Source organism: Cladophialophora yegresii (assembly GCF_000585515.1).
Source record: "Cladophialophora yegresii CBS 114405 chromosome Unknown aczIN-supercont1.4, whole genome shotgun sequence".
NCBI classification, from domain to species: Eukaryota; Fungi; Ascomycota; class Eurotiomycetes; order Chaetothyriales; family Herpotrichiellaceae; genus Cladophialophora; species Cladophialophora yegresii.
This window is the reverse complement of record NW_006913048.1, coordinates 1757803-1778520: the sequence shown is the minus strand read 5'-3', so window position 1 is coordinate 1778520 and position 20718 is coordinate 1757803. Positions and strand designations below refer to the sequence as shown.

General features: G+C 53.7%; 7 protein-coding genes across 7 annotated transcripts; 5 read left to right on the top strand and 2 right to left on the bottom strand.

Annotated features, from left to right (window-relative positions):
* Window positions 1–970: 970 nt before the first annotated feature.
* On the bottom strand, window positions 971–1987 carry A1O7_05969 (uncharacterized protein; the record flags this gene model as incomplete). The annotated part of the gene is made up of 1 exon (XM_007759975.1): window positions 971–1987. One exon carries the CDS (start codon window positions 1985–1987, stop codon window positions 971–973), a length of 1017 nt encoding a protein of 338 aa, XP_007758165.1.
* A 2522-nt stretch (window positions 1988–4509) lies between these two features.
* A1O7_05968 (uncharacterized protein) lies at window positions 4510–5325 on the top strand (the record flags this gene model as incomplete). Its single annotated transcript, XM_007759974.1, has 1 exon — window positions 4510–5325. One exon carries the CDS (start codon window positions 4510–4512, stop codon window positions 5323–5325), a length of 816 nt encoding a protein of 271 aa, XP_007758164.1.
* Window positions 5326–7218: 1893 nt separating this feature from the next.
* Window positions 7219–8106, top strand: A1O7_05967 (rho family, other; the record flags this gene model as incomplete). The annotated part of the gene is made up of 5 exons (XM_007759973.1): window positions 7219–7286; window positions 7349–7376; window positions 7498–7695; window positions 7753–7887; window positions 7954–8106. 5 exons carry the CDS (start codon window positions 7219–7221, stop codon window positions 8104–8106), a joined length of 582 nt encoding a protein of 193 aa, XP_007758163.1.
* A 1025-nt stretch (window positions 8107–9131) lies between these two features.
* A1O7_05966 (uncharacterized protein) lies at window positions 9132–12122 on the top strand (the record flags this gene model as incomplete). Its single annotated transcript, XM_007759972.1, has 2 exons — window positions 9132–9406; window positions 9515–12122. 2 exons carry the CDS (start codon window positions 9132–9134, stop codon window positions 12120–12122), a joined length of 2883 nt encoding a protein of 960 aa, XP_007758162.1.
* A 698-nt stretch (window positions 12123–12820) lies between these two features.
* On the top strand, window positions 12821–15240 carry A1O7_05965 (uncharacterized protein; the record flags this gene model as incomplete). Its single annotated transcript, XM_007759971.1, has 6 exons — window positions 12821–12961; window positions 13102–13662; window positions 13717–13868; window positions 13922–14092; window positions 14146–14502; window positions 14559–15240. 6 exons carry the CDS (start codon window positions 12821–12823, stop codon window positions 15238–15240), a joined length of 2064 nt encoding a protein of 687 aa, XP_007758161.1.
* A 702-nt stretch (window positions 15241–15942) lies between these two features.
* Window positions 15943–17517, top strand: A1O7_05964 (uncharacterized protein; the record flags this gene model as incomplete). The annotated part of the gene is made up of 4 exons (XM_007759970.1): window positions 15943–16002; window positions 16133–16452; window positions 16516–16570; window positions 16618–17517. 4 exons carry the CDS (start codon window positions 15943–15945, stop codon window positions 17515–17517), a joined length of 1335 nt encoding a protein of 444 aa, XP_007758160.1.
* Window positions 17518–19278: 1761 nt separating this feature from the next.
* Window positions 19279–20360, bottom strand: A1O7_05962 (uncharacterized protein; the record flags this gene model as incomplete). Its single annotated transcript, XM_007759969.1, has 2 exons — window positions 19279–20040; window positions 20097–20360. 2 exons carry the CDS (start codon window positions 20358–20360, stop codon window positions 19279–19281), a joined length of 1026 nt encoding a protein of 341 aa, XP_007758159.1.
* Between the last annotated feature and the right edge of the window lie 358 nt (window positions 20361–20718).

Sequence of the window (20718 nt, the reverse complement as noted above, 5' to 3'; positions counted from 1 at the left end):
GCGCGCGTGAGGATGCCCAGTCGGGACAAATCCAGAACTTCTTCCGGATCGCGACGCAACTCGCGTGTGTCGAGGATTGTGTGCATGGCTTGACTTTATGGCAGTGAGCAGTGCGGCCATTGGACGTGCAGTTCCACGAGCATGGTTGCGCCGGCTTTAATCGGCTCTGGTGCGTAGGTACGGAGTACAGTCCGGGAAGCTTGTGACAAAGACTGCGCTGCTCCTCGCGATCATCTAACCCTGGAGTCGAGAAAAAGGGCCATCAGTGTTCTACATCACCGGTATATAGGGCGTCAAATTCTCGGCCTCGGGTCCGGCTTAAAATATATGGCCATTGTGGCTTCGGACCCTTGGTGCCATGGGACAAAGAGTTCACGTCTGCTGCGCACGGTAAGGGATTGACATCGTATGTGCTGCATACTCATTTGATACCTGTTGTACTTTGTACTCGACTGCTGTGTCTTCTGCCGGCCTGTTCTGTGCTCTGCCGCGTTATGGACTTGTCTTCTTCTCTTGATACCCATCCCCGGCTCCCTCGCGTTCCTTCTCACTTGACACTTCATGCGAGTTGGGGGCGGAGATTCCTCACCGCCCATCGCTACCTTAACGGCGTTGGGCTTCGGGTCCATAGTTCCAGCGGACGTGCTGCCGGAAGGCAGTATTGAAGGGGCACGATGACCAAGTTTCGCGGGGACAATTATGTCTCTCTTTCCCTTCTGTCTCTTCATGGTCTGTCGCGCTGGAAGTCATATCACATTGTGATGTCGTAGGTGAGCATTCGTCAATTCTGTTTACCAGTCTCGATGGCGACTGAATGCGTTCGTCGCCCTCCCCTTCTGCCGTCACGCACGCAGATTCCGGTATCGCTACTCTCGGAATGCACCGCCACTTCGATGCCGGAATGTGGATTGCTGCTTGGCCACACCGGTCCGTTCTGGCTGCTGAGTTTTGTTGATGAAGAGTGGCGTGATCATATCCTGGACTCGTACATATAGTTCAAGGTGCCGCTTCTTTTCAAGCCCATCGCATTTCCGTAGTAGTTGTCTGTGTTTCCCGGGGCGGGCGGTGCCATAGGCTGAGTCGGCCGCTTCGATGCGATTATTTGAGCAGGAAGTGGTGGGGCAGGTCCCGTGGCAACAGCTCCTGGCCCTGTAACTACCTTGGACTCGTACATGTAATTCAATGTGCCGGTCCTCTTCAGCCCCATCCCATTGCCGTAGTAATTGTCCTTGTTCCCGGGCGCTCCCAGTCCCGTCGGCTGAGGTGGAAGCGAGCTTCCTCCCGTCACCAACTGCTTCTTCCTCTTCTCCTCCTCCTGTCGCTTTTTCTCCTCCTCTTCTTCCTTCCTCCGTCGAGCTTCCTCCTCCGCTCTGAAGACAAGTTTCGGCCCACTGATATCGTTGAGCTCGACTCCTGGGATTTTTGACGGGACAACGGCGTTTGTGCCTTGGCTCGGGCCTCCAAAGTCCACACCCGCACCCATCATCCTCACTTGTTGTCGTCGCACCACTTCGGCCCGGACATATTCGCGCCTTGCGCATTCAATCAAGGCTATGGCCAATACAACCATGACCCACTGCAAGAAATCTTTCACCGGCGCCAACGTACCTAACATGCTGGCGAGCCCTGGTTGGCCGGAGTCTCGAAAATTTGATTGTGGGCACCATTTCGGAACGATCCCTTGATTGCCCTGCAGAATTGGAGCCAGCTCACAAGATGTGCAGAGGATTGATTGGCCTAGCCATGCGAGCGTATAAAGAACCGTGACGCCAAGTATGAAGAAAGAGCGCGTGACAGCATAGTCTGCGTCGTAAGGCCGTGCATTCGACTTTGGCAATGAGTATCTGCCGTTCTGAGGGTACGGTGGTGAAGGCAAGCCGTTAAATTGTAAAGCCGCCAAGTGTGCGACAATGTACATCAGTGAGACAAATGGGATGGTGCCGACATAGAAAACTAGCGGTCTGGACAGTTCTTCGTCAGTCTTCATCTCCTTCAAACTGCTTTGAGATCGAGCTATAGGTGGAAGAAAAGTTCACTTGGGTTCACTTACAGCCACGTCCCAGCTGCCGCTGACACCATAGAATGAGACCAGGCCGCATATTTCGACGATGCAATGAGTATAACAAGCGACAGAAGGAGCGAAAATACCAGCAGGATGACCTGTGCCGCTCGAACCTGCATCTTCCGGAATCGCTGCTCCTGGCAGATTGTACGTCGTGGAGGAGTGAGATTTCACTCAAATAACCAGACTCGGTCGTGATTGTATAGCTGATAATAATGTACAAGTTCTTGACTGGCGGGTCAGACCCCTGAACGAAAAACGAAATACAGCGATTCAACGCTCCAAATAAGCCGAGAGAAACGATGGTAAGTGGTAGCGTCCAGCGCTCAGCGCCCGCGCCGTTGAAAGGAACGTTTGTGGATGTCAACAAGAGTAAATAACGAGTGCGGTCAATCCACTTGGATATACTCCGTATGAAGGAACGATCAGGCCATCAGGCGCATGGAGAAAGAATGTCAAGGCCGACCCGCCAAGGCAAGCTGGGGAGAAAAAGGAAGTCAGATTGGCGAAGATCAGCTCCGAAAGTCAGGGCGATTCTCCTTGGAATTAAGATGCGGATGCCCGGGCGACTGGACATCCGTGGTCTTGTCTTGCTGCAGAGCCGCAGGAACCCCATGTCCGGCGCCAGATCAGGTCGATATGGTATCGTCTGAGTCCCGCATGAGGCATGTCCAAGTCCCTATGACGTGATATAGAGGGGCGTTCCAGGTACTCTTGACCATACGATAGCACGACTACCATGGTTAAGGAATGGTTGATCACGGAACCCAAATTCTGTGCCTCTCCTGTCGCACGTCGCAGTCGGCGAAGTGGATGAATTGGGTCTGGCAATGGACTTGACTGGTGCCGGTGGTCAGGACCGAGACCCTTAATGCCGCAGAGACACCGCGAAGCATGCAGCGAACCCCTAAGACACAACCAAAGGTGAGGCGCCGAGCCAGCAACACTGTGAGTCGTGTGGGAGACCTGAGACCGAAGCTGCCGCAGATGCTGTTGGGGAGTATGAAGGAGTTTTGAGATTCGCGTGCCAGATCCGGCGCTCTGACTTGCTGCTGCAGATCCGAGACTTGCACGGGCCACTTCGGCCCCACCTTTGACGAGCAAGATTGGCTAGCGAGTACTCCGTACGCTTCTCAAATTCAGGCTAGGCAGCCACACCAATGAGGGGCTGATTTCAGAGATCTCTCATTCCGATTCCAGGTTCAGTTCAGAACAACTCTCGTCCAATTCAAGCCATCCTGCGGCGCTTCACCATCAGACAGGCCATGCACATATGCCACACCGAGGAGCATATACACAGGCTTATCATCAGTGTCACTGCCGCTGGCTTTCCTAAGGAGAAACGCTAAACAGCCTCCTATTAAGATGACCACATCATCCTGCGTGGTAAGATTCTTGGACCTTACACCATATAGCCAGAGTGAGTCCTGAAGAATTGTCCACCCATTGCACCTTGGTGGAGCGCGCTCTGTAGAGCTCATTATAAGAGGGTAGATCGTTGTCGAAGACCTCCCATGGCCGAGGATATGTGGCTGCGATGGGAAGAGGCTCCTCGTTGAGCGCACCAATGACGGACATGTGGCAAGGGCCGTGCGTGGTGTCAGGTTGCTGCAGCAGCTCCTGACGCTGATGCTCAACTAAAGTCCTCTTAGGACAGATAGATCCCCGCTTCTCATCCTTCAGTTATCAGCACGCTCGCAGACAGACTAATCAATGCAACATGCTCAAAATGCCGACCGAGTCCTTAAGGTGGTGGTAATCATGTTATTGGTGGCTTCTGGAGTTGGGTTGACTGGTAGCTCGTGGTTGACATGATCGTGCTTGATCTTCGTGAACAATCCACAGGCTGCCCATGAACGTTCCGCGTTACCTTTAACCGTCTATCAGCGAGTGTCACGTGTGGGTCACGGCAACTCACAGCTGAAAGCTACCCTTGTCAGGACGACGAAGCATGTAAGATGCCACCCGCGGCATGTGGCCGTGAGAACCTTGGTACATCCGCCGTTGGAGGCGAACAAAGCTTCTCTCTCTGCCGCCAACGGCTCCTCGTATATCGTCGGTCAGAAGTGTGCCTATGGGGTGGACGAATGGCTGTTTTCGGACCTTCGGTAGATGTAATTGAGAGCTAATTTCGAAAGTCTTCATGTCCAGATGATGGACCTGTCATCTACCAGATCGTATACCAAATGGCCTCTGACCGGCTAAGCGCTGACTGCATGCTTGCTGGAGACGAAGCTAGCGGTCAGTTGTGAGAGGAAATTAAGTAATCTATGGGGAGCCGTCCTCCTGCTTGTGCCTGACTTGGGATCTGATCTGAACATCGACTGACACTCAATAACGCAAACGCATCCACGTACACACCGCATCCTACCGCCACCTTCAGTCACTCAATACACGCTCCTGTCGTGGTCCAGTCGCGTCAAGTTCCCTGCTTCAGATATCACATGATGGCACCGTTACCGACGTTGATCTTGTGTCATGGCGCCTGGCATACGCCTGAATACTGGGATCCGGTCAAGGAACTGCTCGAAAGCAAAGGCTATAAGTGCGTTGCACCATTCATTGGCTATAATGGCCGTGCCGGCGAGAAGCCGGTGCAGTCACTGAAGCCCGTCATCGATGCTCTGCAGGAGGTCATTGCCGAGGAGACAAACATGGGCAATGATGTCGTTATGGTCAACCATTCAATGGGGGGCATGGCGGGCACAAGCGCCATCAAAGGCTTCACGAAGCAAAACTCATCGGAACTGGGAAGCGGGAACTCCGGCCACGTGCTTGGGTTGGTCCAGCTCACAGCCTGGGTACCCGTTGCAAAGGAAGTCTCCCTGGCCGATATGGCGCAGGACTTTGCACGCAGACACCCAGGGCCGAAGGACGTCCAGCTTGTTACTGAGGACCCGGGTTCAGGTTGGTCGGAGCTGAAGGGCGACCCTGCGAAGGCTTTCTACAACGACATGTCCCGGGAGGAGGGAGAGAAATGGGTTTCTAAGCTTATCAACTACTCAAGTGCAACACGTTCGGCTCGTGATTCGGTCTATGCCGGGTGGAAAGACGTGCCGATGTGGTACCTAGTGTGCACCAACGACAAGGCAATCGTACCACAGCTGCAACACGACCTTGTCAAGAGATGTCGCGCAGCTGGCGCAGATGTCACCACGCGGGAATGCGAGTCCGGTCACTCGCCAATGCTGAGCAAACCAGAGGAAACTGTAGCGTTTGTGGAGGATGCTGTTAAGGCCTTTGCAACGCAAGAGATAGTGTAGCTTCCATCTGAAGGACAGGGTGCTTGGTCGCATTGGTGCCTGGTATAGAGCTTGTGCAGCTGGTTGAGGCAATTCTGTCTGTAAGACCTTCGGCAATCAAGGGTACAACCGAACTTGCTGTCCGTCAGATCACCAGGCAACCTAGAGCCGCTGCCAACGTCAACTAGAACTGGGTGGCACCATCGAATGGCTACGTTCTCTAGACATGCAACGGTTCAACTGCGGACACGCAAGGAACGGAGTACGTCTTGCAGACGCGATTGTTCGTGAGCTCATAAACAGGGGCACAGTGTAATACACACGCAGTCCTCCAGAGGGCGGGTCACCATCCCAAAGGATGTCCGGCCTTGGCTGCATGGTAACTTCCGAGAGGTCAACCGGATCAGGTGATCCCAGTTCAGCTGAAGCCGGGTGCCCAGCAAATGCTTGTTCGTCTCGGAGGGATTGAACAAAAGTTCAGTCGGCTGGGCGCTGCGTCAGATAAACTCACCACCCAGTCACTCGTGCCCAGGTTCTGCAAGTGACGACCTACACAGTCATCCTATTGTCTCGATTGTGGGTTAGGGTATAATTCCGAGAACCAGAATAGTATGTCATTGTTCCCCAGAGATTAGCATGGCCGCCATCGTCCTCAGATCATAAAGTGCTCATAATAGAGAGTCATATTTCTTTCGACTCACTGAGCGATAAGCTTTCCTGTGAACGGTTCCATGACACGAAGCGGCTCACTCGAGTTCGTGACCACCCGAGGACTGATAAAGGAAGACCACAGCTCTCGGGCATTAGACACGGCAATAGACTGTAAAACGCCGGCAGAATGTCAAGCCTCGGGCGCTGGTGCAAACGCAACAGGCAGAATAGTGTAATCGGAGAGAAGAGGGAAATGGGCGAGATGCAGCGGTGCTGGAGATGGTTATCTTGTGTGTGCCTCTTGACCGCCTGACCCTGCAGGGGTGAGGTCAAGATCCAAACAGTGGTGAGCTGGCTAACCCACTCAGCTGTGGCGCGGATCGTGCGAATGCGTGGGGGAGACGGTGTAGTTGGGCTGGGATTGCGATACGAGTACTCCGTACACGTGGGAGGCAGGTTGGGGTTCTTTTTCAAGTGAGGATGATGAGGGCGCAGAACGAGATGCATTTCAACGACTGACCGCGGTGGCACTGCAACAATAATTGCAGTCCACGCTGAAAAGTGAACATGTGGGCGACATGCATTGGGTGTTCGGATTAGGATCAAGGCAGGCGCCGGAGGAAGAGGGTCTTGGAGGGTCTCTACAGGTTCCAGGCGTGCTTCAGCCTGCGCCCGTTGCTGAGCAGCCTCCTTTAGCCTCGCGTGTTGCCCTCTCTTTCGCTGGCTTTGTTGCCCTCCATAATTCCGGGGGTTGCACTGTCTTATGCGCGCCTCGCAGTAGCCTTGAGAGCCTGTGGAAATCGTTTGATGGTCACCACTTGTGCACTCCCCTGTAGTCTTTCATACTTTGATCTAGCAGGATCATAACTCGACTTCTTCTTGGGACCGCAACAAGATCTTTCTTCATCATTGACATCACTACTATCCGCCCCGTTCACAAGCACAACGTCCCTGACCCTTTCAGCCCTTTGGACAGGATAGAGGCGAGGACAAGCCTAATCCTTCTGTGGCAGAGTACCGTGCAGCGCCTGGAGACCCGCGCCAGTGTCTTAGCCACATCCACACTAAACTCAAGGTGCTTCCCTGACAATCATCTCTCAACCTCTTTCTTCAACGTCCATCTGTCCTACACTCCCTCCCCTCATCTTCGCGCGACGATAACCTAACCATCATCGATACACAGCTCGCTGGAACCCCAGCACATCCTTGAACCAATCCTTCCGCTTCGATTCCATCCCTTATCTGACAGGTCCGGCAGCCGTCATGGCTGAAATCCGTCGCAAGCTTGTCATTGTCGGTGACGGTGCCTGCGGTAAGACTTGCTTGTTGATGTGAGTATCAGCCCCAGCAAACTCGTCCATCCTCATCTATTGCTGACATTTCTCGCCTATAGCGTCTTCTCCAAAGGCACATTCCCCGAGGTGCGCAGTCCCCAATCCTCCCGTCGGCCTTATACAACAAGCCTGACGCAAACCATCCCTACCGAGACACACAGTAGACAGAGCTGGCACAATACAGATGAGACTGACAATAATACGACAGGTCTATGTCCCCACGGTCTTCGAGAACTACGTCGCCGATGTTGAAGTCGATGGGAAACACGTCGAACTAGCCCTATGGGATACGGCAGGCCAGGAAGATTACGATCGTCTTCGACCTCTGTCGTACCCAGATTCTCACGTCATCCTTATCTGCTTCGCTATCGACTCGCCCGATTCACTCGACAACGTTCAGGAGAAGGTATAAAATACTGGTAGCCCACCTTCGCCGCGAAGGAGCTGACAAACGCATCAATAGTGGATTTCTGAGGTCCTTCATTTCTGTCAAGGTCTTCCTATCATCCTTGTCGGCTGCAAATGCGATCTACGACACGATCCTAAGACTATCGAAGAGCTGGCAAAGACGTCGCAAAAGCCAGTCACCCCCGAGCAGGTTCGTTTCCATGTCCCACTCTGGCCCATGGCGATTTAGACATTGGACTCATGACTATTGCTACAGGGCGAGGAAGTTCGCAAGAAGATCGGTGCCTACAAATACCTCGAATGTTCCGCCAAGACCAACCAGGGTGTCCGCGAAGTTTTTGAGTCTGCCACCCGCGCTGCCCTCCTGACTCGCAAGAGTGGAAAGAGCAAGAAATGCTTGATCTTGTAGACTCAAGCGAGAGTCTTCCTTGTCGCGCACGTACGATGCACTTGTGTCCCCAACTTTATACCAGGATATCATCCAACGGGATTTCGAGAAGCCGAGTCAAATCAAGAACCGCAATTTTTGCTTGTTCCTGCTTCACAATGGGTCGGTTTGGCAACGTGAGGGTGCTGGTCTTCCACCACTGATACACTAGTTTGGTTCCTGTCGAGCAAAGGGTGGAGGGGCTGGTGGTTGAGACAATACAAATGATTCCACAGATGTAGGGATCGCCGAGTTCGGTACTATCAGCATGAACGGGCGTTTTACCTGGTACAGTCGAGTCATGTTGAGTCATCACCGAAATAGGAAATCCATACATGGCGTTGATGTTGTCAAATTCTGGGTTTGGGCATTCCTATTCCATCCCCTCGAATGCCTTACCAAGTTGTACTGGAGTGTTTCAAAGCAAAGTAGTGCAGAGGACGTGCAAATCTAATGTGGCTCGCTAGCATTTTACCATATTCCAGAAGCTGTTGCCTTCGGGTTTCTCAAAAAGACGCCATCATGTGTCTGCCTACGAGTCTACGTGTCTGGACGGCAACATGCTGGAGACTTGGCTTTCATAATCTCAAGCTGTACTGTCAACCTCAACGGACTCCACCCTTCCCTCACAGCACGACTCTGGCACTGTTAGAGCGATCCAACCAGGCTTAGAAGTCGGTAGTAGCACAATGCCAATCTCAGTGGATCAGTAACACAATATGCATGAAGAGTCCCGACACCAAAATGTACCATGGACGGAGCACGTGCCCACTGACGCAAGGCTATATGATTCAGCCTCGTCATCCACCAATTCCCTGTATGACGTAGATTGTTGATGGTTAATGGGTTAGACTTTCACTGCGAGTCTCTTTTTCTTCGGGAGGATTCAGTGCAGGCTCTCAGAATGCTTTTTGTCGCTGTCTTGAAAGGCTCAGAGTCATTCTCTGAACGAGCTTCGACATGTTAACTTCCTCATCTGCGACCTCGAAACATCGCTTACGAGCGTGATGTCCGCTCCCATCGTGACCCCAGCTCACCTTTCTTATCTTGCCATATACAACCCTTCTCTCGGCTCAAGCGATGAGGCACTGCGCGATCAGATTGTGTTTTACTACTCGCACAAGCTCGAAGCAGAGATTGAGCACCATACGAGGGAAAAAGATGCCACAAAAAGGGAGGATGTGTCAAGCCCTGAGCGGGACGCAGCTGAAAAGAAGGAAGCCATAGAGAATGAGAGACTACGGCAGGTTGGCCTAGCACAGGGAATGGTCAATTTTGCAAAGTAGGTAGGCAGCAAATATGTGTCTCGTCCTTGACGTCTTCCGTCAGTCACCACAAGTCGTGGTCTCTTCATCACATGCCCGCATTCTGACTGCACCTCCTACTGTAGGAACTTTTCGAATAGCGGATCGCTCGAGTCTGTAGACACAGAGAAGTCGCGGGTCGTCCTGAAGGAAGTCGAACCGGGATGGTGGATTCTCGCCGCCATTGACCTCACACAATTACCTGCGGCGAACAGGGTATCCGCGGCTGCGTCAAGCAGTGCGAAGTCCGGCAGAAACACGCCAGCGAGCGAGGCTTCATCTTCACGAAATATCGAATACTCCTCGAGGGAGGTTGCGCCAGCGCCACTGCTGCTTGCGCAGCTCCTCCAAGCACACCGGATATTCCTGCTTCATCATGCGTCATCCTTGTCTGAGCTATGGAAGAAGCACGGAGTCAAAAGAGAAGTGTTTTGCAGTCTTCTACATCGATACTGGACAAGGTTCATCTGGAACTGGGACATTCTTCTACATGGCAACCCTGCAGTCGACCTCTACGATTCTATCAAGCTCGCTAGTGGTGGAGAGCTTGGTGTCGGGGTTGGCGAAGAAGAATGGGGAAGTGGTGAGCGAGAAGTGCTGGAAGGTTTTGCTGCACGGAACGAAGGTCTAGTTGATCTTGTTGTTGGAAGATATGGGGATGTCTCGTCCTCAGCCGGGCACCAGCCTACGAATGCATCACATACAGGGAAGGACTCATCACTCTGGTTGGGCAACGGAGACAATTCCAGAGCTGAAGACGGGATCATCTTTTCTGGCATCGGCGGCATCTCAAGGCGTTGCCTGACCACAGTATCGCAGTGGATGGAGTCTGTCTATATGTGTGGCGATGCTGCCTACGGAATTGGCGAGAATCCTTCTTCCCGCCCTAGAAATCGGCGGAGAAGAAGGGAAATTGGTGAAGAAGGTGCTCAAAAGCTAACCTCGCGGCGAGCTGAGACACTCCACGCAGCAAGCAAATCTCCGGCACTGAAGGTGACGGACCTTCGACGGAAAGTGATTGAGAAAAGTGCCACACCACCGGGCATTCCCCCACCGCTTGTAAGCGCTGTGGAGGCATCACTGGACAATGCCATAGCCAAAGCAGATGCCAATGCGTCCTCATGGGAAGATCGAGACCGTGGGCAATCAACCACTGGACCAAGTCCGCAAACCACAGAGCAGGCCTCTATGTTCAATCCAGAGAAAATGATGAGATATCTCAGCCTTGGCTACGGGTCGAGCTGGACTCTGAATCCAAAAGGCTTCAATGCTGACGGCCCATCAGCAACGTTAGGTGATAAAAATTCCAAGTCTAGCAAAGGAGGGATTGAGAATCGGGAAGCGCCTATAGAAGCTCAGCTACGAGAGCTCGATCCCACACCCGAAGTCAGCGATGATGAAGGAACCCCGTTCGTGCAGCGTCTGGAGGAGTCTATCGGCAAGTTCTTGGTTGGATTATCTGGCGACCTTGAGAATACAGAATTCGAGGACGAATCAAATGATGAGGGAACCACTGACGCCACTCCAGAAATTCCAGCGCAGCGAGCAGAAGCACCGAGGCGTGTTGTGCTTCGCACCCTGACGGTGGAGATGTCTACTGCTAGATTTTCTCGGCGTGTTGGTGCAGAGCAGCAGTCATCACAGCCCGGCAGAGGCATCCCCGAGAGTGATTCGTCCAAAGGCAAGACAAGTGCTGCAGCATCCGCGGACGGTGCTCAACCGGTCGTCACACATGAAAAGCTTCAAGTCGTGGTCTACGTCCACCAGCCATTCATCTTCGTGTTTCTATTCCAGTTACACACGTCCAATCTCACCATCCCAGCCTTCTACCGTGGTATCCACCATACACTAGGCCCTCTGCAAAAGAGCCTTTTGAGAAGCACGGACCCGGAGCGCTGGAGGCAGCGTATGAGAGAAGGCCTTGGGATCGACTCAGGCTCTCTGGCTCAGGACAGCAGTAGCGCGCCGCCCCTACCCGACCTCAAAGACGTCAACGAAATGTTTGACCTCCTCTATGACCCGGCAAAGTCTACAATTCGGACTTCTATACCAAATATACCGTTGCCAGGAAGCCTTGCAGCTGAGGGGTTGCATCGAAGCCCACAGAACGCTCGTCCAATCACTGTCTCAGGCTCATGGTATACTCTTGGAATACCCATAGGCTCGTCCTCTGCGGCAAACGGCGCAAACTCTCCTGGTGCAGCCGCATTAGTTAAGAGCCATTGGACTCGTATCGAGGCACTGAACGTCTACACTCAGATTCTGAGTACTTGGGCTGCAAGTCGCGACAAGCAAGTTGGTCTAAAGGATGCTCGACCACACAGCGAGGAACTGGAGAGAACAATCAAGACGAGCAGAAGCTGGTGGATCGTGTGGACGAAGATATCGACTTCGGACGAGATGAGTTGCCCAACCAGCAAAAACTGTGCCAAAGAGGCGATTCTTGTCAGGAGGGCTCCCCAGGATGGTCCAGCTTCATCCAGGGAGCCCTCTCGATCGCGATCAGAGGCCAGGATGGTCAGCTCGGCCGGCAGATGGCTCCTTCGTGAGCAACCTCGAAGTCGGGAAGTCAGTGGAGTCAGTGGCGGCAGTGCAATGTCTAGCCCCGGAGCAGCCAATGCAAAAGGGGTCACTGAAGGCGTAGGAGTCGACGCTAAGAGATGGGTAGAAGCCCTGGTCCGGTTGAGTACATGAAATGTCAAACATGTTGGTGCAGACTTCTAAGCGACCTGCAACAAAGCGTGGAATACGTATGCCGGTGGCCTGGCTGTCAGCAGGGACAATGCTGTTGCGACGCTACTATCAAATACCAGGCTAGTGTGATCGCGTCCAGACTGCTCATGCTTATAATCCACCTCTTGAACTCCTGCCGGCTCTGCAGGGGACCACATCGCCATGAGGGTATGGCGGAGCGGGATGCATGGCCCGCGAATGGCAGTGCGACATTCACCGAATGAAGAAATGGAAGGGGTTCCCGGGAGCTCTTTCGGTAGGCTACTTCTGCAGCCACAGTGCGAGCGGTGCGGTTCACGCATGCAACAAGCTCTTTGTGGCGACGGGCGGGCGGGCTGGCATGTGGGCATGCCCTGCATGACGGAAAAATATGTCCGCCCAGAGCACAAATGAGAATTTGCCCACAGAGGAGGTCTGAGGGGCAGCCCCATTGTCCCTTTGGAATCACAATTCCTACTATATCAAGGCGAGGATCACCCAATACTTCCAAGTGCTGATTACCGCTTATGGCCAGAGGCTTCACAGGGTTCGCCCTGAATGCTCAGCAACTTCCATTATCTACCTGACTTCCTCCTGTGCGAATTTCATGATCCCTTGTCTCAGTCCGAAGGACCTTCTCAACCTCTGGCTCGGCCTCGCCCACTGGCACCTGCCGAAATATGCCTGCAGCGGCGCCTGATGCCGTCCCCACTCCAGACGAGAATGGGAGTACTTCTAAGGCCTTTACCACAAATTCAGGACGCGACAGCAAGAAAAATGCGTCCATGGCCTGTCAGGGCTGCAAAATCTCGAAAAGAAAGGTAGGCTATTCTCCGGCAATGAGTTGTCAAACGAACGTCCTGCAAGATACATCCGGCTTGTAGCTCGTGAGGCGCTCAATGACAAGCCTATCTTCGGTTGTTGGCTGGTGGCTGGCCTCAAAGGCTGACTCTCTGTTCAGTGCAATGGCGACTTGCCATGTTCGAATTGCCTAGCAACCTACAAGACATGCACCTACGACCCGTCACAGGATGGGCGAAGAAGACAAAGTCGCAAACGGAGATTAGATGAACTGGAGCTGCGCAGTCAGGCTCTCGACAAGCTATTGGCCAGCCTGAAGAGCTCTTCAAGCTCCGAGGCAGCACAATTGCTCGAGCTGATCAGAAGCGAGGCTTCTGTGGAAGAGATCATTCGGTTCCTCGACAGTCACCCAGGCAAACTTGCGGACGAGGCTCGAGCAACACTTTCTCCAAGCCCACCTCTAAACAACCAACAACGCCGCATGTTGACTTTGACCGAGCTCAACGATAACCCAACGTATAAAGTTACAGCAGCCCCATGGACCACTGTTACCGATGATGACTTCTTCGTCTCCCATCTTCTGTCTGCGTACCTGTCTTGGTATCATTGGTACTACCACAACTTTGACGAGCAGCTATTCCTTGATGCGATGGCGGCTGGCGATCTCGGCTCGATTTACTGCTCCCCTTTTCTGGTCAATGCGGTTCTAGGAATGGGTTGCGTGAGTCCTCGCCACGCTCGAGGGCCCCATGATGAGGTGCTAAGCAGTTCCTAGATGTTTTCGGATCATCCATCTGTCTTTGCCACCCCTGGCGACCTGAGTTCCCGAGGCCTCCAGTTCTACAACGAAGCTCACCGGCTTTGGATGCTGGAGGAGGGAAAACCGTCACTGACGAATATCCAGGGCTTCACCCTCATGACTATGATGTAAGTCGTTGGCCGACCATGGATGTATCGACGCTGAAAAGGCCTGGGAGCAGAGCGGCGTTCAGCGGAAAAGACAGGGTGAGTTCGATGTCGCTGAAACAGCTCGAGGTCATGATTCCGCAGCTCCTTCGTCGGCATCAAAAGTCGATGCAGGATCAGACAATATCAGAGGACTTGCGCAGATCCCTGGTTATTGTGCAATGGGCAGCGCACATATATTGGACGTGAGTGTCATATCGGTAGCCGCTGGCGCGACCACGTCCGCTGACCATGGCAGGTCGTTTGGGACCGGATTTCTCATACCGCCTTCGAACCCTAAACCTTCCGTCGAGGCTCCATATGCAGTTCAAAGCTGGCAGGACCGCCTCACTGACTGGACACCATATCCCTTGCAGCGAGAGACAATCCAGTTGCCGCTTCATCATCTTTACCATCACATATGTGAGCTGTACCTCATAGTGCCGGACGCTCAAGCCCTAGCTTTCGCGGGTTACGCTAGCATGACTGCCACCGAAAAGTTGGATGCTGCTCGCAAGATCGATGCCCGCTTCATGGAGTGGTACGGGGCCCTAGTTCCTCGCTTCCAGTTTGAACAACCAGGATTCCTTGTTGTTCCGACGACCATTGATCTGGCGTACTGCCCCTTTTCCGTAATATCATGCCAGCATCGAATGACTTACATATGAACAGGTTGAGCCTATATCATTTCCGCCTGATGATGTGGAACTGGATGATCCCATCAGTAAAAGCAGCCCCCGAGGGAAACGACGATACAAATGACAGGACTGGCACTCCGGAACCCAATGAAACCGACGAGATAATCCACGAAGCCAAGGATATGTGTCTTGAAATCGTGTCCATCACGGCCCGGATCCTTGAGACCGCAGCCGCAGCCTTTGGCCCTATCTTCAATACCCTCCTGACCGCACAGACAACCATCCTGGCGGCTAGTTTCCTCTTGTCCGGCAATCTCACCACGGCCACCGAGGAGGATATGCTGCTACAAATCATGCATACCCTTGTGAGGTGCTCGAGGCAGCGGAATCTGGTCAAAGGCGTCACCCATATGTTATTGAAGACCGCCGAAGACCAACTTGCTGCTAACAAGGACAGGGAAGTGCCTCCGGGCGGTGTCAGCAAAGCAGTGGTCGAACAGCTAGCTATAATAGTCAAAGATCTTGCTTGGGAAGAACGAGACCATCTTTCTTTCAGCTCGCAATATCCGAATCACATCGTTGTGAAGGAAAATCCGGAATCTCAGCTCAGTCAGCTGCTCGATAGTTGGGCCAACTTGGCTCTGAACGAAGGAGACCAGGGTGTTCAATCAAATGGTGGTCGCGGCCAGGAGGAAGGGGAAGGGGACAAGGCTTGACACGCGAGAACCAGCATAGCAAGCAGCCAGCAGGTAGAACCGAATATGTAGAGGTACAAATACCCGCTTCCGGTGGTGCAATGGAAGCGTCCCTGCACTCTTTAAAACTGGTTGCCACAGCCTCTGACGCCGCTGTCCTCCCTTCCGTGGAAGGAACAAGCTGCTGCCATCGGTTCGTGCGTCACTCTGCCGGCTTGACCTATTTGAGGCTCATGCCGACTTCGATCGTGCTTGCGAAAATGTGCCGCCCCGAACATGGTCAACCGAGTCGGAATCCGATGGCGTCATACGCTCACTCATTCCAGGCCTTCGCTTAAGAGACGTACATTGAGCCTGGCTTCCATCTATCATCCACACCCACGTGCGGATCGAGTAAATATCTCTCGGCCTGCACTATGAATCTCGACTCCGATCACACGATGGTTGGGTGGAAGCAGTACGACATTCGGTCAGCAGCGGGCCGGTGTTACAGCAACCGCAGTCTCGGATCACGACGTCATGATGTTGGCTGGCGAAAGGGAATTTCCACGGCCAAGCGGCTTTGATAGGCCTTCAGCGAGGTTAAAGCAAAATCTAGCACGTCAACCACTGTATATGTGCTTGTCCTAGAACCCTAAATCGTGGTGCATTGCAACTTTTGGGCTGTGGATTGGTGACTACCTCATTCTGCACGTCTTCGATCCTCAGCCCAGATTGGCGAGGATGTCGCGACAGGACTCGACCTTGGCGGACAACCGTTCGAAGATGAAGGAGTTTATCGCTGTATGTACCTCGTACTTGTTCTTTGCCCAGAACTTGGCTGTGTCAAAACGCTCAGTCCGTCTGCGCTCCAGTCCAGACCTTCTCGCCCTACAGCCCACGTGTAGCTAGGTATCCACTGATGTTTTCACAGTCCATTTCGACCATTCGTGGAGACCTCTCCAACATAACGGCCCCACCGTTTGTTCTGGACACCAAGTCGGCTGTTGAATTACCTGCATTTTGGGCTGAAAGACCGTCCGTCTTCGTCGCGCCAGCCTCGGCCGAGGACCCTGCAAAGCGGGCACTGCTGGTATTGAAGTGGTTTCTTTCTAGCCTCAGAAACCAGCAGTACGTGGGCAGATCCGAGGCCGAAGGTATCAAGAAACCGATCAACGCTTTCCTCGGAGAGCTCTTCTTGGCAAGCTGGGAGGACGATGCAGGGCTGACCAGGCTGGTCAGCGAGCAAGTCAGGTAAATATCCAGCCTGACTCTCCCAAGAGGTCGTGGATCTCTGACGCACACGCACACTTCCAGCCATCATCCTCCCGTCACTGCATGCCGTGTCTGGAATGAGGAGCATGGTGTCGCGGTAAGCCGGTTCTTTCACCCCTCCGCCAGACCACTTACCGGAGACAGGCAGAAGGATATACCCGGCAAGAGATCACATTCAGCGGCAGCATCAACATACAACAAATCGGGCATGCCACGCTCCATCTGGCCCAGCAAGACGAAACGTACCTCATCCCACTGCCCAACATCAAGATCAAAGGCGTCCTGACAGGATCTCCGTACCCTGAGCTGCAGGGTACGCACTACATACCCAGTACGAATGGCTACACCTCAGTGATCGACTTCAGCGGCAAGGGCCTGTTCTCCAGCTCAGACAAGAAACACAGCTTCCAAGCCAAAGTGTATCGGCATGGCGAGGAGGACCACCCCTTATACACAGTCTCAGGCCATTGGGACGGCCAATTCAAGATCCACGACTGCAAAAACGGCGTCGACTTGGAGACGTTCAACGTCGTGGCCGCGAAAACCACACCACCCAAGACCGAACCCCTTGCTGCACAGGATCCATGGGAGTCCCGTCGCGCGTGGCAAGGCGTCCGGGAAGCCCTCGAGCGCGGCGATATGCAGGGTGCCGCGGACGCGAAAGCCAAGATCGAGGACGGGCAGCGTGAAATGCGAAAGACTGATGCCGATGGTACAGAATGGAAGCAGCTGTTCTACGAGAGTGAATCCAAACCCGATGACGTTGCAGCAATGCTGGCGACGAAAGTTGGAGTTTCCTTTGACCCTGAAGGTACCCTTGGGGCCTGGAGGTTCCGCCACAGAGAGTGGGAGCAAGGTCTGTTCAAGAAACCTTATCATGGAGATCTCTTGCCGGACAATTCGCGTGTCGACAACGGAGCGGATCGAGATGCGATAGTCAACGGCACCGCAAGGAACGGAGTGGCTCGAGACCCGAGGGCCAACGACGTGACTCCTGTGGTGTCCAGGGGCGCAGCCCAAAGCCAAGAGCAGCGTCAGGCCTAGACTCAGCCTCAGCATGACCTTTCTCAAGTCTATTCATTCCACCGCCAAATCACGGTCGTCGATCCTGAACAAGGGCAGCAGCAGTCCAAATCTCTACCCGTAACGAACTCCCAGCAGCCTCAGGTGGAGACGCAAGTGGTGCAGCCCCAGCCCGAGTCGAAACCACCACACGTAACGAGCTCATCGCAGCCTCAAGTGCAAACACAGGTCGATCAGGAGGCAAATCCTCCCTCAGCAAAAACGCGAGCCACGACGTCCCTAGTAGCCGACAGGACTCGGCATGAGAGTCCTGTTGTGCTGGCGCAACCGGAGAGGAAAGCTTCGACGAACGGGAATACCATTAGCGAGCAGGATGGAGGCGTCGTACAAGGCGGCGGCGACAGTAGCAGCATCCCGCAAGACATGTCGCCGAAGGACAAGGCGCAGGTCGAAGACTTCTTGCGGGATCGGTATTCGAGCCGAGGGAGCAGATAGCGAGTACAAGTAACACCCGAGGGGCTTTCATATACAGATATTGCATGTTAAGTTGCATATGGAGCACACAGTGTCGTGTCGGGGTTTGTGTCTGTGTCGACGCGGTGCACCAGGTGTGTATATACAGTACCGTGTAAGTACAACACTGCGTTTGTACCCTCACAGGTGGAGTCGTCCTCAGCGCTCTGGACTCTAAAGTGCGGCTCCGCCTTTTCTGCCCTTCTCGTAGCCTTCGGGAACTTACAATTGTCACGAAAAGCGATTCCTTCCTACCGGAACTCAGTAAGCATGCAGTGCAGCTCCATGTCCCTACTATACTATCTATACTCTACAGTACTGGGTTATATACCTAGGGACCTTATCAGACATCTCAGACATGCCGACAATGGTACAGTATACCCTGGACGCACCACCAAAACCGGCCGCTTTATCCCTTGGCCCCTCTCCGCCTCTCGCCCGCCGACAAACGTGAACTCAAGCAAGGTCATGTCAATCGAGTAATTAACGGTTTTCGCAAACAAAAAAAAAGGCAAAAACAATCAACAGCCAGGATTCCCAAGTGGTCACCCACCTTAGTACTAACTGACCGGCACGTGGCTTAAGTACGGCTGAGCGAACGGGAAGCCCTGTTTTCCACATCCTATGGTCGATTGCGGCGGTAATTATGCTGATTTGGTATATATAACACAAAACAGAGTGGGTAGGGATGTAGGCACGTTACTCTCTCTCTCTCTCTCTCTTCACACCACTGTAGCTATGTAGGCAGTCTCTCGTGCATCCATGTCGATGTCGATCCTACATATACGGACCGAGCGGGCTGACTGAGCGCCATTAGGCCAGAGAACCTCTGTTATATCGATCGTGTTATGACGTTCGGATCTCCCACGTCCGGCCTTCGAGGAGTAGTTGAGATGATGTCCAAAGCCTTGAGCTCCCGTGCAAAGTTCCGAGTCGCGAGTCCTGCCTCGCGACTCGCGACTCGCAACTCGCTGTGGCTACGTCCCGAAGAGTCGAATGGCTTTGCAGCGAAGCCTCGGTTGCGTTGCCTATGTACCTACCTATTGCTAGAAGTCATAACTCTCTAGCGCCTTGCTTGTTCACTCGCTCGTTGCTTGAAACTCATAACCCATGGCGCCTCGCTTGTTCGCCCGCCCGCTCGCTCGTTTAGAAACCGTGACCCTTGGCGCCTGGCGCAGTTGCTCGCCGTGTTGCTGGTTCCGCTTGAAAATATGCCAAACAACTGAAATCAACTAACTAGCTACGCCATCCATCCCTGATCCGCGATTGTCACTCCTCAACCTTGACAATCTCCCTGCACATGTCCAGGAAACGGCTCCGATACTCGGGCGCCGTCGTCGTGATACTCATGGGCCCCTTGTCGTCAAACATCCTCCACGCGTTGACCAGCATGGTCATGGTTTTTGCCTGAGTTTTATGCTTGGCCCAGAAAAAGTCGAGAATGACGGCCCGGTAGAGCCACTTGTCGTCTTGGCTGGGCACGCCTGCCCTCCAATTCGGAGGGTCTTTAAACGGATTCTGGCTCTCATCAGGTGGGGTCGACGACTTCGGTATCCGCACCAGCATCAGGCTGTAGTCGACGGCATTGTGCCGCGCGAGGAGCTCCGTGTCCTGTTCGAGCGTCTTGAGGAACTCGTCGGCGTCAGCGCGGCTGAGGAGTAATTTTTCGTGGAACTTGTCTGCAAGCTTGGACTTTGTCGCCTCGGACGCGAGCTTGCCGCCGGCAATGTCGCGCTCGGGGAAGAAGTACGACATGGGCTTCAGGTCGAATGTCTGCCAGTCGGAATCCTCCTCCTGGCCGTGCAGGAGATTCTCCATCACAAGATGGTAGGTCGGCGAAAGACCAAAGAGCCCGCCCAGGCTGGGGTACCGCCAGCCAAGGAAGTCGGTGATACGGACGAGGAGAGATTTGGGTTGCGACTCCATGTGCGAGACGTACGGTTGCAGCAAGTCGTCGCGAAAGAAGGAGTGCTCGAAGCGCCGAGGGACAGACTTGATGAGATATCTGTTGTCCTTTGTGGTGTAGAATGTCTGGTGTTCGCGTGAGCGCAGGGGCCTGGTTAGGAGACACCTGTAATTGTACGTACCGAGCCTGAATATCCCATGTCGCCCTTCGATACCAACGACTTGTTGTCCTGGAAACTAGCCTTGTACTCTTTATCGGACAAGTTCCAAGTCTTCTCCCGTAGGTTCTTGAAGAGCTCGGGCCGTATCTTTATCAGGAACAGGCCATAAAGCGCGAAGAATGTTCTGATTGGCTTCCAGAACCGGAGCCGGTTGTCCTGTGCCTGGTCATCCCGTCGGATAGCATACACTATCGAGCGCGAGATCTGATCATCGCGACGGCCCATGATTCATCGGCCAGCGCCGCTGGTAGGAGCGATACAGGGAGCCGTGCGAGGTCTTGACGGATGCTGGATGTTTAAAAGGTGGGAGAGGCTCGAGAGGTCATAACACGACGACGAGGCCGGCCAGAAAACACGCGACGGATTCTGACGTCAGATGGTGCCACTGCTCAATTTAGACAGCAACAAGGCTGAACTAAGCCGCATTCCGCTGCAACGAGGCTGTGGCCCAGTTAGCTAGCTCGGTAGGGAATGGGAGGCCTCGCACGCCTCGGTCGGGAAACGGCTACAATGTGGTTGTCCCCAGACCTCGGCCTTTCTTTCCCCAATCAACCCCACACTCTACGGAATGCTCCATGGATGG